The sequence below is a fragment of the Python bivittatus genome, unplaced genomic scaffold (genome assembly GCF_059951505.1).
Source record: "Python bivittatus isolate LINGU-HERP-01145 unplaced genomic scaffold, Pbiv_v1 ctg000730_np1212, whole genome shotgun sequence".
NCBI lineage: Eukaryota > Metazoa > Chordata > Lepidosauria > Squamata > Pythonidae > Python > Python bivittatus.
The window spans coordinates 399,246-413,576 of NW_028277109.1; the positions used below are offsets into that span (position 1 = coordinate 399,246).

At 52.1% G+C, this 14,331-nt stretch overlaps 1 protein-coding gene and 1 pseudogene across 3 annotated transcripts; both read right to left on the reverse strand.

The window, feature by feature from the left end:
• Positions 1-1,709: 1,709 nt before the first annotated feature.
• On the reverse strand, positions 1,710-3,286 carry LOC148213988 (olfactory receptor 5V1-like; annotated as a pseudogene).
• Positions 3,287-4,113: 827 nt separating this feature from the next.
• On the reverse strand, positions 4,114-10,787 carry LOC103067984 (H-2 class II histocompatibility antigen, E-S beta chain-like). Of its 3 annotated transcripts, XM_088129111.1 has the most exons (7): positions 10,623-10,787; positions 8,887-9,174; positions 7,169-7,450; positions 6,874-6,987; positions 6,228-6,248; positions 5,265-5,345; positions 4,114-4,252 (listed from the first exon to the last, which is right to left on the reverse strand). In XM_088129111.1, the coding sequence occupies exons 1-6, from the start codon at positions 10,717-10,719 to the stop codon at positions 5,314-5,316; spliced, it is 834 nt and encodes a 277-aa protein (XP_087985237.1). In that variant the 5' UTR covers positions 10,720-10,787; the 3' UTR covers positions 4,114-4,252; positions 5,265-5,313. The 3 variants fall into 3 exon arrangements, with proteins under 3 accessions (XP_087985237.1, XP_087985236.1, XP_087985238.1); XM_088129110.1 differs by lacking the exon at positions 4,114-4,252 and having other exon boundaries at positions 5,219-5,345; XM_088129112.1 differs by lacking the exon at positions 4,114-4,252 and having other exon boundaries at positions 5,259-5,384.
• Positions 10,788-14,331: the final 3,544 nt, after the last annotated feature.

The window sequence follows — 14,331 nt, forward strand, 5'->3', positions numbered from 1 at the left end:
CTGATTCACCTGTCTCTTCCTACTACAGGTAGTCCTCACTTAATGACTGCCCTGTTCAACGACTGTTGAAAATTATAATGGCACTAAAAAAGTAACTTTATGAGCATTCCTTGCACACATGACCATTGCAGCATCACTGCGGTCATGTGATTGCCATTTGCACGCTTATTTATTTTATTTATTTACTTATTAAATTTGTATGCCACCCATCTCCCCCAACAGGTGACTCTGGGCGGCTCACAATTAAAACCAAAAACTCATGAACAATTAAAAAATATCACATAGATAATTAAAATTAATTAATCCATTAAAACGTCCAACTGTAAAACAACCCTAGGCATAAATACTAAAACCATTCAAGATGATGGGGGGCGAAATCAATTACCCCACAAGCCATTTCCACTGGTGGGAGCCCCCATCCGGCCCCCAGGCCTTCTGGCACCGCCCGGATTTCACCCTTTTCCTGAAGGCCATGAGAGTGGGGGCACACTGGACCTCGGGAGGCAGATTGTTCCATAGGGTGCGGGCCACAGCAGAACAGGCCCTCTGCCTAGACCCCATCAGCTGAAATTCCTTGACTGGTGGGGTCTGCAACATGCCCCTTCTGCTAGACCGAGTGGGGCAGGCTGAAGTAACCGGGGTGAGACGGCTCCTCAGATAACCTGGTCCTGTGCCATGAAGGGCTTTAAAGGTGATGACCAACACTTTGAATTGGACCTGGAAGCAGACTGGCAACCAATGCAGCTTGCGTATAACAGTGGTGTTATATGTGCCTCCCCCAGGGGCACTGAGAACTGTCTGCACCGCCACATTCTGCACCGGCTGTAGCTTCCGGATACTCTTCAAGGGTAGCCCACTTAGAGCGCATTACAGTAATCCAACCCGGAGGTGACCAGGGCATGAGTGGCCGTGCGGAGGGCCTCCTGATCGAGGAAGGGGTGTAACTGCCACACAACACGAAGTTGCGCAAAGGCCCTCTTAGCCACGACTGCCACCTGCTCTTCAAGCAGGAGTCGTGAGTCTAGGAGGATCCCCAGATTACACACTGGGTCTGCCTGGGGTAGTGCGACCCCATCCAGAACTTCTGGATGGTACTTCCGGATACAGAGGAGCCCCCAACCCACAGCCCCTCCGTCTTACCAGGGTTCAGCTGAAGCCTGTGGTCCCCCATCCAGACCCCCACAGCCTCCAGGCAAAAGGGCGGTCACGGCATCACTCAGATCACCTGGGAGGGAGATGTGTAACTGGGTATCACCTGCATACTGATGATACCTTATCCCATGGTGGCAGATGATCTCACCCAGTAGTTTCATGTAGATGTTGAAAAGGAGTGGGGAAAGTACCAAACCCTGTGGCACCCCACAAAGGAGGGGCTGCAGGCTGGACCTCTCCCTCGCTATCAACACCGATTGGGACCGGCCTTGGAGGAAGGAGCTGAACCAGCACAAAACCCACCCCCAACTCCCCAGGCTGACCCAATAAGATAATTGAATCCTTGCCGTGGGCTAATTGCTGCCACCTGCCGGCAGTTTGCTTGTGGTTAGCGCTTCCTCTTTCAACCGCCTGCGCCTCAGGCAAGGAAGCTGACCAGCCGTGTTTGGAACTAGCTGGGCGGAATGGCGGCTGGCTTGTCCGGCACGTGCTGAGCCGGGCTGAACCTGAACCCAACTCCCCAAGCCAACCCAAAAGGATGCCACAGTCGATGGTATTGAAAGCCGCTGAGAGGTCAAGAAGAGCAAGGATGGATGCGCTACCCCCATCCTGGTCCCACCAGAGATCATCCAAGAGTGTGACCAATTGTTGTAGTTTCTCCCATCTTAATATATCTTTTTTAACTTCATTCCATGTCTTAACATAGCTATTTTGAAATAACATACAATTCATATTTTTCATAATGATACCCAAATATTTTACCTTCTTCTCAATCTTAAAACCCCCTTTATTCATCAATTCTGTTTGATCTTCCATTTTTAAATGTTTTGTTAACATCTTCATCTTCCGTTTATTAATCTTGAAACTTGCTAATGCACCAAACTCTTTTAATTTGCCCATTAATGTTTCAGTTCCCTTGAAGGATCTTCTAGGACCAACACTAGGTCATCTTCAAAAGCCCTTAACTTACCAGTTTCTTTTTCAATCTTTACTCCCACAATCCTCTCGTCTGACTGAGCCCAAACTGTTACCCTGGAGTAGAAATTTATCAGTGTAAATATGGGAATGACAAAGCACAGCTAAGCTGTGTATGCAAACAACTCAACTCGCTCAGAGCTCACACCTGAAGGGTGTGGCTACATAACACAACACAAATCACAGTATATAGTAAGGTGCACCATGGGTTATGGTGTGGCTGGTAGTTGGAGTTGTGGTTGGTAGGTTGGTGTATTGTAAGTTCTGTATAGATTGTACAGTAAAAGTCTGTGCACAGTTTTCTACAAACAGACTGTGGACTAGTTATTTTGCAATGCTCATGGAGCACCACAATGCGGTGTCTATGTTGATCCCCGACACAAACTCCCCGCTGGCTCTGTGCTGATGCCACCTCCCCTTGCCAAGACCGTGAGACCCTTCAGATGAAATCCACTCTTTCTGAAGGAAGAGTCTTGGTGCTACATCGTGGAGCCAACAAGCCAAACCAGAGAAGGTGGATCCTCCACACCTCGTCATTCCATCTCAGACAGAGGGAGGGCACCTGTTGGGAGGACCTACTGGCCTTGGAAGCAGTCAGGGCTGCTGGGTCTGCCCATCGCAATACATGGTGGAGACCAGGGTGTTAACCTCCAGGGAGTAGCCACTTTTTGGTCGATTGTAGTTGACCAGTACATTCCCAAGTGAAGGATGACCACAATCATGTGGGAGGCACAAGTGGAGAAGGCTTTGCACCTGCCTGTGTTGGAACAAATGCACAAGACAGAGTCGAGGATGTAGAAGCAGGAGAGGACAGTCATCAGGAGAGGGCCCAAACCCATGAAAATGCTATGCCAACTGAGATTGTATTGACATGGATATCACCACAGGCAACTTTTATCAGCGGGGGGACATCGCAGTACATGTGGGGAATCTGGTGGGTTCCACAGAAGTGCAAGCTGGAGTTCAGGGCAGTGTGAAGACCAGAATCAAGGAAGCCCCACAGCCAGGTGGCCACCATGAGCCAGACGCAGGACGTGCTGCTCATGAGACTGGAGCAGTGCAAAGGTTGACCGATGGCAGCAAAGCAGTCATAGGCCATGAGAGCCAGCAGGGCAGCTCCCGTTCCTGTGAAGGACAGCAAGAAGAACATCTGGGCCATGCACCCACGGCAGGAGATGGTGTGCTGTCAGCGGGACAGGTTCGGTAAGATCCTGGGGAGTGATAAAAGCAGTAAAAGCTGATAAAAGCCCTCCCGCAGGAAGAAAAACCATGGAAATGCTTGGAGTGTGGGAGGAGCTTCAGGAGGGGTGATTGCCCTCCCCAAAAGGATCCACTCAGGGGAGAGTCCACAGAAAGAGGAGATTCACGGGGTCTGTCCAGGGTGATTTTGAGCTCCTGCTCTGAATTCCAAAAGGGACTTTCTCTGGCTCCTGCCTGGGAGCGCCACAAACTGGACGTTGCTAACCAAGGAATGGCCCCAGAAAGAACTTGTGGACTGAGGAAGGGTGATGAGAAAGGAGGAATCTTGACTTATTGAAGACTGGCATGTTTTGCAGGTCCTATCTTTGCAATGGGGCCACACGGTTGCCCCACAAGAAAAGAAAACCCTTTGACTTTACTTCAACATTTAGGATGCTCTGCTTCAGAATCAAGGGATTTCTTCCATTGTATATTTTAGCATGGGCTGCAAGGGGCCCCCTTGCTCCCCAGACAGATATTGCACAGGTGCGGCTTCCCCAGCCATGGGACAAAGTCTGTCCTGACGCCTCCCTACCAAGCAGGCCTTAATCGGCATTTCTTCCACAAGAGAAGCTCAGCAGATCCACCGACACTTCCTGCAGCAGGACCTCGTCTTCCTCCGCCTGGCCCCGTTGCAGTTTTGATTCCTCCCCACTTCATCTCCAGACGGTTTTTCAGAGGGGAGAAAACGCAGCTTTATTCTCACGAACAGGACAAAATGGCCCAGCAAAGACACCCGGCTGTGATCTGAGAAAGCCTCATAATGCGAAACTAATCCGGGATTCCTCCAAGGGTGGGAGCGGGAGCTGAATTCAGCCAGGCCAAGCAGTGGATCTGGACCTTGATATTCCCAATGGGTTCCTGTCTCTTTTTCCCCAAGGGAGGGCTGCTGAGGAGAATGAGAATGAAAATGAACCCAATGGAAGAACACCAGAAACAAGGAGGCCTCCCCTGAAAGGAGTATTTGGAAATCAGGGGGGACCCAAATCAAGTGAAATAAAATTAGGAAAAATTATCGCATGGCAGGAGTTCTTCATAAAACAGGAGCCAGGGCCAGAGACAAGCAACGTGGGTGCTGAAAGCACGGGTCAGGGGCTTCCTCTTCGTTTTCCTCAAATGATCCACCCTGGAGAGAATCTGTATGAATGTATGTAGCGAGGAAAGAGCTCCAAAGGAAGAGCCCCCTTCTGATGAGAGGAGCCACGCTGGCAAGGAGACCTATAGATGTGGGTGGGAAATCTCTCCCCTTCTGCGGAGGATCAGAAATTCAGGGGTGGAGGGAATGGATTAAATGGCATCTGACCTGGAGGGAATATGGAGCCAAGTCCAGACTTTTCGGACCGCATCAACTCACATCATTCCAGGGTTTTCCTACAGTCTAAAGTTTATCGTTTTATAGTAAATAAAAGCCAAGAGAATTGACCCAGAGGACAATAGCCAGAAGATGAAGTTCCTGCGCATTCAAAGCCAGACAAGATGAGATGGAGAAACAAGGGGTGGGTCCAAGGAAGGGGAAGAGGTTGGGGCTCTGGTGGCCAGAGACCAGTTGATCCCTGTGATCTCTCCTGAGGAAATGGGGATCCAGGGTGGCTGGTACATGTGGAGCATCTGCATCTCTCTGGATCTGGTGGCCTCCATGCTTGGCTAAGCGCCAGATGGATTTCCAGTTAAGTGGCTGGAGGTGGGGGGGTTGCAGCCATTGCTCTGAAGGGGGGTCTGTGCTGAGCAGGACAAATCAGGGGGTCTGGAGCGAAAGGCAGGCCAGGAGTTCCTGGGGGAGACTGGATGGTCTCCACCCCTTCCCTGTTTCCCCCTCCCTCAAAAGACAGAGAGGCCCTGAAAGGAAGCTGGTGGGTCTCGGCAGGAGAAGGTCCAGGCTGCGATTCTCCTCCTCTCACCAGTGTTGAAGCTGCATCCTTGAAGTGTTGCAAAAAAGGCAGAAATTCATCAGGTACGAAAATTCTTCAGCGATTTTGCATCTGAGAACAGGAAGGGATAGCAGGATTAACTCATGAGGGCTGTGAAAGAAAGAGGTGGGGAACAAAATTAAAATATGCAGTAAAACCTTCAGTGTAAATAAGGTTTTTTGGAGAGTCTGGAGGGAACACACAGGGTGGGCTTCCCCTCCCCCTCCCTTTCACCCCCCGCCCCAGGCAGATCCAACCTTCAGGGGGTGGATGATGGGCAGGGCCCGGATGGAGGGGGAATCCGCCCCTTCCAGGGAGGAAAAGGCTGCGAAGGACCAGGGATTCCTCCCCATCTCATCTCCGGGGCTCGAAGGGGGTCGCGGTTCAGCCGAGGGGCTGCAAAGGGAGGCTCCAGCCTGACCTTGACAAGGTGGAATTTGTCCCTAATTGGCTTAATTAGGGGGTTAATCAAGAGGGGAGGTCTCCCTCACCCCCCTGCAGATACTTCATCTGAACCGAGAAGATGCTGCTCAGAGGGTGGAGTCAGAAATGGTCTGGTGTCCAGCCTGGTGTCCCTTGGCCGGAGCTTGTGTGAAGGGTCAAAAGAGGCGGGGTCAAGAAGGGCAGCCCACGAACTTGGGGTACTCCCTGTCCCTCCCCCAGAAGCTGCATGGTCCCCCCTTCCCTTCCCTTTGGCAATATCCCAATTTGAGGAAACATCCTGGGGGAGGCTCTGGTGTTGTGTGGTGCTCTTGTGTGTGATTGTGTTACATTTTGGGGTCCCTACAAGGAAAAGCCGCCAAAAACCTTGGAAAGGATTTGGGGAGTCCAGAAAATCTTTGGAGGCTTTGCGGGTCCTTCAAGGCTCTTTCAGTTACTTAAGAGAGATTTTTTGGGAGAAGAGAGAAAGAGAAAAACTTATTAATTAATGGAGGGGGAATAGAAGACGCTCACCTGGTTGTTGGATGGGAGTTGCTAGAAAAAGGGAGAGAGACGCATTCAGAACTTTTTTATCTTTTCAATAGGACTGTTTCTGACATATTTATTATTTTATATCTTTTGCTATATGCTGCCCAGTCACTCCTTGTGGGTGGCCTTATAAGTTTGATAAATCAGTAAATAAACAAAGGGTTGGAACATTTATGGGGTCAAGCTCCCATTCTATAGCCTATAATATATTGCATTAAATCACCCCCCCCTTTTTTTCCCTTCCTTTGAGTCAATGTTGACTCCTGGCGACTGCCTGGACTAGTCCCTACACTTTTCTTGGCAAGGTTTTGGAAGGGGGTTGCCATTGCCTGCTTCCTGGGGCTGAGAGACAATGGCTGGCCCTCGGTCACCCAGGGGGCTTTGTGCTCAGGGCAAGACTGGAACTCACAGCTCCTGGTTTCTAGCCTGGTGCCTTCACCACCACCCCAAATGGGGTCTCCTGTCCCTTGTGCCCCTCCAGGAGGAAAAATGTCTCCAAACCTATTTCCCAATGAGACCCTCAGCCTTGGGATTCGGGGGCCCAAGGGGACCCACCTTGCCATCTAGATGCAAGGCCTCCCCTAGATGATCCCCTCCCCATAACCTCTCACCCAGCCCCCCACGGACTCACCTTTCTTGTTCTTCAGGTAGAGGGAGAGCCCCACAGCCAGGAAGACCACCCCCAGCACGGCCCCCACGGCCCCCGTCCAGAGCTTGCTCTTGGCAGCTTTGGAGGAACGTGGCTCTGGGGAAGGAGAAGGAGCCTCGCGTGAACAGAAGGATCAGGGCCAGCTTCCTCCGGGGGGGCCATTCTGGCTTGACGCACAGGGAGGGTCTTTCCAGCACCCCATCGATGACCCCTTCTCTGTGCAGGATGGTGTCCCCAGACCAGGAGGGCAGGGAAGGGGAGGAAGGGAAAGGCTTACCCCACTGGACGGTGACGGGGGCCTCCAGGCTGGCGTGCCCCACCTTGCAGGCGTAGACGTCCCCACGCTGGGGCTGGGTCTCCAGCAGCACCTGGAGCTGGTAGGTCCAGTCCCCGTTCTGGAGCTCCTCCCCGAAGGCGACGCCCTCCTTCTCCGGCCGCCCGTTCTTCAGCCACTGGACGTCGATCTCCAGGGGGTAGAAGCCGGTCGCGGTGCAGAGGAGGATGGTGTTGGGGGAACCGGGGTCCATCTTGGTGGAGGAGACGGTGACGGTGGGCTTGGCTGGAGGGGAGGGAGAAGGAGGGACGTGAGGGACCCAACAGGGCCCAGGACAGAAGAGCAGGTCGGTCAGTTCAGGCCAAGGTCCGTCTTAGTCTGGGAAATGGTCTGAGTTTCAAGTCCCCTTTCCAAGAGTTTTATTTGGAGAGAGGGCGAAAAACTTCACTCTCCTCTTTTGCAGCCTTTCCTGTCCGCTGCTGAGTCGGCTAAATTTGACTCTGGACGTGGTGAGAATTAAGCAGATTCAGGCCAGGCTCAAAAAGGCCATCAGAAGACTAAAAGGTTAGTGATACAAGATTCCAGAAAATGAATAAAATCCCACATGATCCGGACAACACAGAGAAAGAAGCAGAAAAGAAGAGAACAAGATTTAAGGGGGAAAAAGTGCCAACCGCAGCGTGGCTCAAACTGGCACAACTCCTGGATTGATTAAGGGAGGGCTGGATGGGCCCCCAAAGAGGGTCCTTCAGGGCTCCCTCCAGCCGGGAAGGGGGTCTCGGGAGGCGTCCCGGGGTCTGTCCTGGGTCCTTGTGCCCTTCAGCGTTTGGGTCGGGGAGTTGGGGGGGATCGATGAAGCTCGTGGCCTTCCGGGAAGACGTCAGTGGGTGAGACGAGGCTGATTCTCTCCCTCCTCGGCTGCGAAAATCAAAACGCTTCTGCATCTTCTGCTACTTTGGGGGGAGGCGAATGGCTCGTAAACGGGGCACCCGCCCTCCTTCTCCCCCCAGAGGCGTCTCTGGCGCTGCGTCCGGCAGCCTCGGCTTCTGGGGGGCTGCAAGAGATGTTTGGGTCTTATTTTTAACCTTTTTTTAAATTATTTTCAGTAATTGGCTATTTATCTTCTGGTACTTTGGTGGGAGGCAAATGGCTCATAAACGGCTTCTGGGGGGCTGCAAGGTATGTTTGGATCTGATGTTTAATCTTGATTTTTCTTTTCAATAATTGCTATTTAGTGTCTCATGTAAGTAATTTGTTAACAGTCTTTCTTAATGATGGATTTTTTTTACTAAGAGTTAATAATATTTAAGATTCCATTTCTAAACCTTTTTGTTATTTGTAATGAAGACCTGGGATCTAATCTGGTTGCCACTCAGATAAATAATATATCTGTGGGTTTTTCTTCAGACGAAGCACATTTGTACCTTGGAACATTAAAAATCTTTGCAAAAGGGCTAAAAAAAGGCAGTTTTTTCAAATTGAAAGTGATGACACTGCTTTTTTCTTTTTTTTTTTTACAAGAAAATTCTTCTGAATGGGAAAATACTTTTAACAAGGAAATGGAAGGAACAGATTTAATCACCAGAAATACAAAATCTAAAAACTGGCCATTTTAGTGAAAACATCTTCAAAATGTACATATTAATTTTAGTAGTTAAATAAAGAACCTTAATGGGTTGAATGAAAGCAGAGGGGCCGGCATTCCCCCCCCCCGGACTCACTTCTCCGGCCAATCACACGCCGTGTCTTGTCTGCCCTGTAGCTGCCCACCCCGTAGGCCTCTCGGCAGAAGGAATCCACTTTGGCCCTCGCGTCCTGCAGGATGTCTTGGCGGCGGTTCCACTTGTTGGCATCCGGCTGCCCGAACTCGGTGAGGGCCACGAACTTCCCGATGTCGCTGTTGAAGCGGACAAACTCCTGCCGGTCGTAGAAGATCCTGACCAGAAACTGCACCCGCTGCGTCCCGTTGAAGAAGTGGCACTCAGCCTTTGCCTGGTGCAAGAAATGGGCTGAGAGGAGGAGGAGGGGGAGGAGGAGGGCCGTCAGGAAGGACTCCAGCACCCATCGCTCCCAGCTGCCAGCAGAGGTGGGACCCATGCGGGAAGGGGGAGTGGGAAGACCTGCTGCAGGAAACCTAGGGGTGGCCTTTGGAGGGCCCAGCTGGAAGGGGCACCCAGGGGGGCCGTTCTCAGCCCCCCTCCACTCCAGCTTCAACACCTTCCTTCGGCAACAGTGGCCAACCCCGCAGGGCTGTCACTCCCTCAAGACGCCCCCTGGAGGAGGGAGGGGGAGCTTTGTCGGTCCCAGTGAGGCTCCCTGGGGGAGATGGAGAGTTGCTGGGGGTGTGGGGGGGGAGGAAAGAGGGGGAGGGGAGGAGCTTCCTGGTGGGCCCCTCCATCCTCCCACCCTGGAGAAAGGCAGGCAGAAGCGCAAATGGTGCAGCAGAAAGCCCTACTCTCTGCAGGGAACGTTGGATCCAGGTGGGGCCTCTTTGCCCCCCAAAAGTGGCAGGAAAAATGGGGGGAGGGGGCTGAAGAGACCCAGAGACTCTCAGGGCTGCAGTGAAAGTGAGATCCATACCTCGGTCTCCCTCTTCCTTGGGGAGGGGAATATGGGGAGGGCACACAATGAGGGTGTCTGGACTGATGATCCTGGGGTCTCCCAGCCCTTCCCTCACCTGAACCCCCCACCTTCCCTGGCTTCCCCAAACTTCTCCCCCCAAATATTCCCCCTCCTACCTGCCTTTCCTCAAGAGCCCCCAGGAGCAACTTAAAGGGGGGGTCTCCAGTCTCCTTCTCCCCCCCATCCTTCCTCCTCAGTTCCCCCTGTGGTTCCCCCCTCCCCTCCAGACCCTGACTCTGCTATGGGGAATTATGGGGGGGGCTGGGTCTCCTTTCCCAATTCAGAGGCTCCCCCAACAAGGGATCTCAATTCAACTCTTGCCTGACCTTAAAAGCCTCTAATTACAGATTTATAAAGAAAAAGTGAAGTTTCTGAAGGTGCAAAAAGGTTTTTTCCCAAATGCATCTTTTTCTTATGCAGCTTTTCCTTGCTCGGATTTAGGACCGAAAACGCCGCAATTTCCCTCTTTCTCTTTCACTTTCTTCTCCTTCCTCCTTCAAGGCAACAAACTTTGGGGGCTCCGGATCTGGGTCTCATTCAGGGCCGGAAGGTCCGACTCTGACCCCGGGTCAGCTGCCTTTTCACGACCCCCTCCCCACCTCGTCCACACCCAGGGAAGGGGGGGGTCCCTCTCAGTCTTCCTGGGGGGGGGGTGGGGAGGGAGGGGGCAGAGGCCACATGGAGATCGAGAGTCCTGCAGGGTCCCGCCTCTCCTGCCCTGGACCCCTTCCCCAAGGTCACTCCTGGGGGTCCCAGCCCCTTTCTTCCCCCTACCCCACCAGCATCAGAGATCCCTCCCAGTCCCCCTCATCCCCCCACCCACCCGCCTCCTTACCAGAGGGCTCCTGCCCCCCTTCGCTTCCTGGGATCTGGGACAGTGCCCCCACCAGCAGCAGCAGCAGCAGCAGCAGGGGGACCCCAGTGGAGCCCATGGATCCTGCCCCACAAGCAACCCCCAAGAGAGAGGAGACAGAGGCAGATCCTTCCAGCCCCAGAGACGGAATCGGTGGTCTGGATTGGGGGCAGGGAGCATTTTTTCTCTCAAATGTCAGCGTTGGGAAAGCCCAGAAGAGCAGAAGGGCCAATGGGAATTCTCCCTCCTTCAGCGTCATCAGTCTCCGGGCAGAGGCTCTCTTGATTTCGCCCCATGGAGGAGATAGTTTGGAGCAGAGAAAGCAGCGGAGAAAGTGGGAGGGGGGATCCTTTCAGCCTTGGGGGGCTGCAGCTCTAGGGGGGTTGCAGCTCTACATTGAAGAAGGTAGGGAAAACCACTAGACCACTCAGGTATGACTTAGATCATATTCCTTGTGAGTACACAGTGAAGGTGATGAATAGATTTAGGGGATTAGATTTGGTAGACAGAGTGCCTGAAGAACTATGGACGGAGGTCCGTAACATTGTACAGGAGGCAGCAACTAAAACCATCCCAAAGAAAAAGAAATGCAAGGAAGCAAAATGGCTGTCTGAGGAGGCTTTACAAATAGCTGTGGAAAGAAGGAATGCGAAAAGCAAGGGTGAAAGGGAAAGATATAAGCAATTGAATGCAGATTTCCAGAGAATAGCAAGGAGAGATAAGAAGGCCTTCTTAAACGAACAATGCAAAGAAATTGAGGAAAACAATAGAATGGGGAAGACTAGAGATCTCTCCAAGAAAATTGGAGATATCAAAGGAGCGTTTAGTGCAAAGATGGGCATGATAAAGGACAAAAAAGGCAGGGACCTAACAGAAGCAGAAGAGGTGGCAAGAATACACAGAAGAACTCTACAAGAAAGATCTTAATGTCCCTGATGTCCACGCTGGTGTGGTCACTGACCTTGAGCCAGACATCCTAGAGAGTGAAGTCAAGTGGGCCTTAGGAAGCATTGCTAACAACAAAGCTAGTGGAGATGACAGTATTCCAGCTGAGTTATTTAAAATACTAAAAGATGATGGTGTTAAAGTGCTGCACTCAATATGCCAGCAAGTTTGGAAAACGCAACAGTGGCCACGGGATTGGAAAAGGTCAGTTTACGTTCCAATTCCAAAGAAGGGCAACGCCAAAGAATACTCAAACTACCGCACAATTGCAGTCATTTCACATGCTAGCAAGGTTATGCTCAAAATCCTACAAGCTAGGCTTCAGCAGTACGTGAACCGAGAACTACCAGATGTACAAGCTGGGTTTCGAAGAGGCAGAGGAACTAGAGATCAAATTGCCAACATTCGCTGGATCATGGAGAAAGCACGAGAGTTCCAGAAAAACATCTACTTCTGCTTCATTGACTATGCAAAAGCCTTTGATTGTGTGGATCACAACAAACTGTGGCAAATTCTTAAAGAGATGGGGGTACCAGACCACCTTACCTGTCTCCTGAGAAATCTGTATGCGGGCCAAGAAGCAAGAGTTAGAACCGGTCACGGAACAACCGATTGGTTCAAAATAGGGAAAGGAGTACGACAAGGCTGTATACTGTCACCCTGCTTATTTAACCTATATGCAGAGTACATCATGAGAAATGCCAGGCTGGAAGAATCACAAGCCGGAATTAAGATTGCAGGGAGAATCATCAACAACCTCAGATATGCGGACGATACCACCCTCATGGCAGAAAGCGAAGAAGAACTAAAGGGCCTCTTGATGAGGGTGAAAGAGGAGAGTGCGAAAGCTGGCTTGAAACTCAACATTAAAAAAACTAAGATCATGGCATCTGGACCCATCAATTCCTGGCAAATAGAAGGGGTAGAAATGGAAGCAGTGACAGACTTCATTTATTTGGGCTCCAAGATCACCGCAGACGGAGACTGCAGCCATGAAATTAAAAGACGCTTGCTCCTTGGGAGGAAAGCCATGGCAAGCCTAGATAGCATATTAAAAAGCAGAGATGTCACCTTGCCGACAAAGATCCGCATAGTCAAAGCTATGGTTTTTCCAGTAGTAATGTATGGCTGTGAGAGCTGGACCATAAAGAAGGCCGAGCGCCGAAGAATTGATGCCTTTGAACTGTGGTGCTGGAGAAGACTCTTGAGAGTCCCCTGGACTGCTAGGAGGTCAAACCAGTCAATCTTAAAGGAAATCAACCCTGACTGCTCATTGGAAGGATCGATAATGAAGCTCAAGCTCAGATACTTTGGTCACCTAATGCGAAGAGAGGACTCTTTGGAGAAGACCCTGATGCTGGGAAAGATTGAAGGCAAAAGGAGAAGAGGACGGCAGAGGATGAGATGGTTAGAGAGCATCACTGAAGCAATGAGCATGAAACTGAGCAAACTCAGGGAGGCAGTGAAGGACAGGAAGGCCTGGCGCAATGTGGTTCAAGGGGTCACGAAGAGTCGGACACGACTTAACGACTGAACAACAACAAGCTCTAGGGGGGTCCCCTGCCAGCTCAGAGGGGACCATCCCCTTTCTTTGCCCTCCCCAGGACCCTCAGCCAGGCTCCCCTTTTCTCTGGGGGCCTGGAGGGGGTGGACTGGATGCTTCCTTAAGACCCCCGGGGGGGGCCCTGCGAAGGGCACCTAGTCCTTCCTGGAAAAAGCCGGGGGGACTGATCTGGCTGCTTCTCTGGGCCAAGGGGGTTTCCTCCTGACCTCTGGGAGGCGAAGGGCTTGGGGATTTGGGGGTCACAGGAATCAGTCTCTTGGGGCAGGAAGGGGGTGGCTGGGGGCGGGGTCCCAGGGCCAGGCATCTGAACAGCTCTGTATCCTGGGCTGGAGCTGTTTCCTTTCCCAGAAGGGGACCCTTTGCTTATACATCAGGGGGGTCGTGTGAACTCAGCCCTTGCAGTTCATGAACCTGGTTTGGGGGCCCAAAAAGCCCTCCAGTCTGGCTTGTCTGCCATCGGCCTTGTTTGAGGGAGAATTGAAGGGGCTGCAAACGAAGGGGTGAATAAAGGGGGGGATGCAGCTCGGCCGCCCTCCTTCGCCCTCCTGGAGTCCGTCGGCATCGCAAGTTCCTTCCGGATGGGCCTTCCTGGCCTGCAGAGAAGCTCCTCGTGAGCACCAGGAGAAGTTCTGGGATTCCTGCTTTTCTCAGCACTTTCCACAGCCGAAGGTCTTTCAATAATAAATCGAGTACAGATGGACTTCTTTTGATGCTCTTTGCCGTTCTCAATTATCCAGCGTGCGTCAGCCATAAACACACACCAAACAATGTCACAACAACAACACACAGCAGCCAAGAAGAATCACTTGAAAAGGCCAGGGACCCTTTTGCAGAGGGGTCTGTCATACACCCGGGCCCCAGACAGGCACAGAATGGGCCCTTCGGGGCCCTTCGAAAGGCCAGCAGGGGAGAGGGCGGAGCTGGCGTCGCGGCGATACGGCGGGCGATCCTGGGCTCCCAGGATCGCAGTCGATATCTCCTCCCCTGGACGGTCCCGATGGACCTAAGCCGTCCCGTAGAGATGGCGATCGCAAAGGGCGCGTCCTGCGGATCTCAGGGACGCCGCAAGTCCCAGATTGATCCCAGGAGAAGCTCTTGAAGCCGGCGGAGGAGAGGCAGCCATTTAATGACTGCGAAAGCCGGGACAGCTCCAAAGGAAGAAGAAAGAGAGGGGTGTCAACC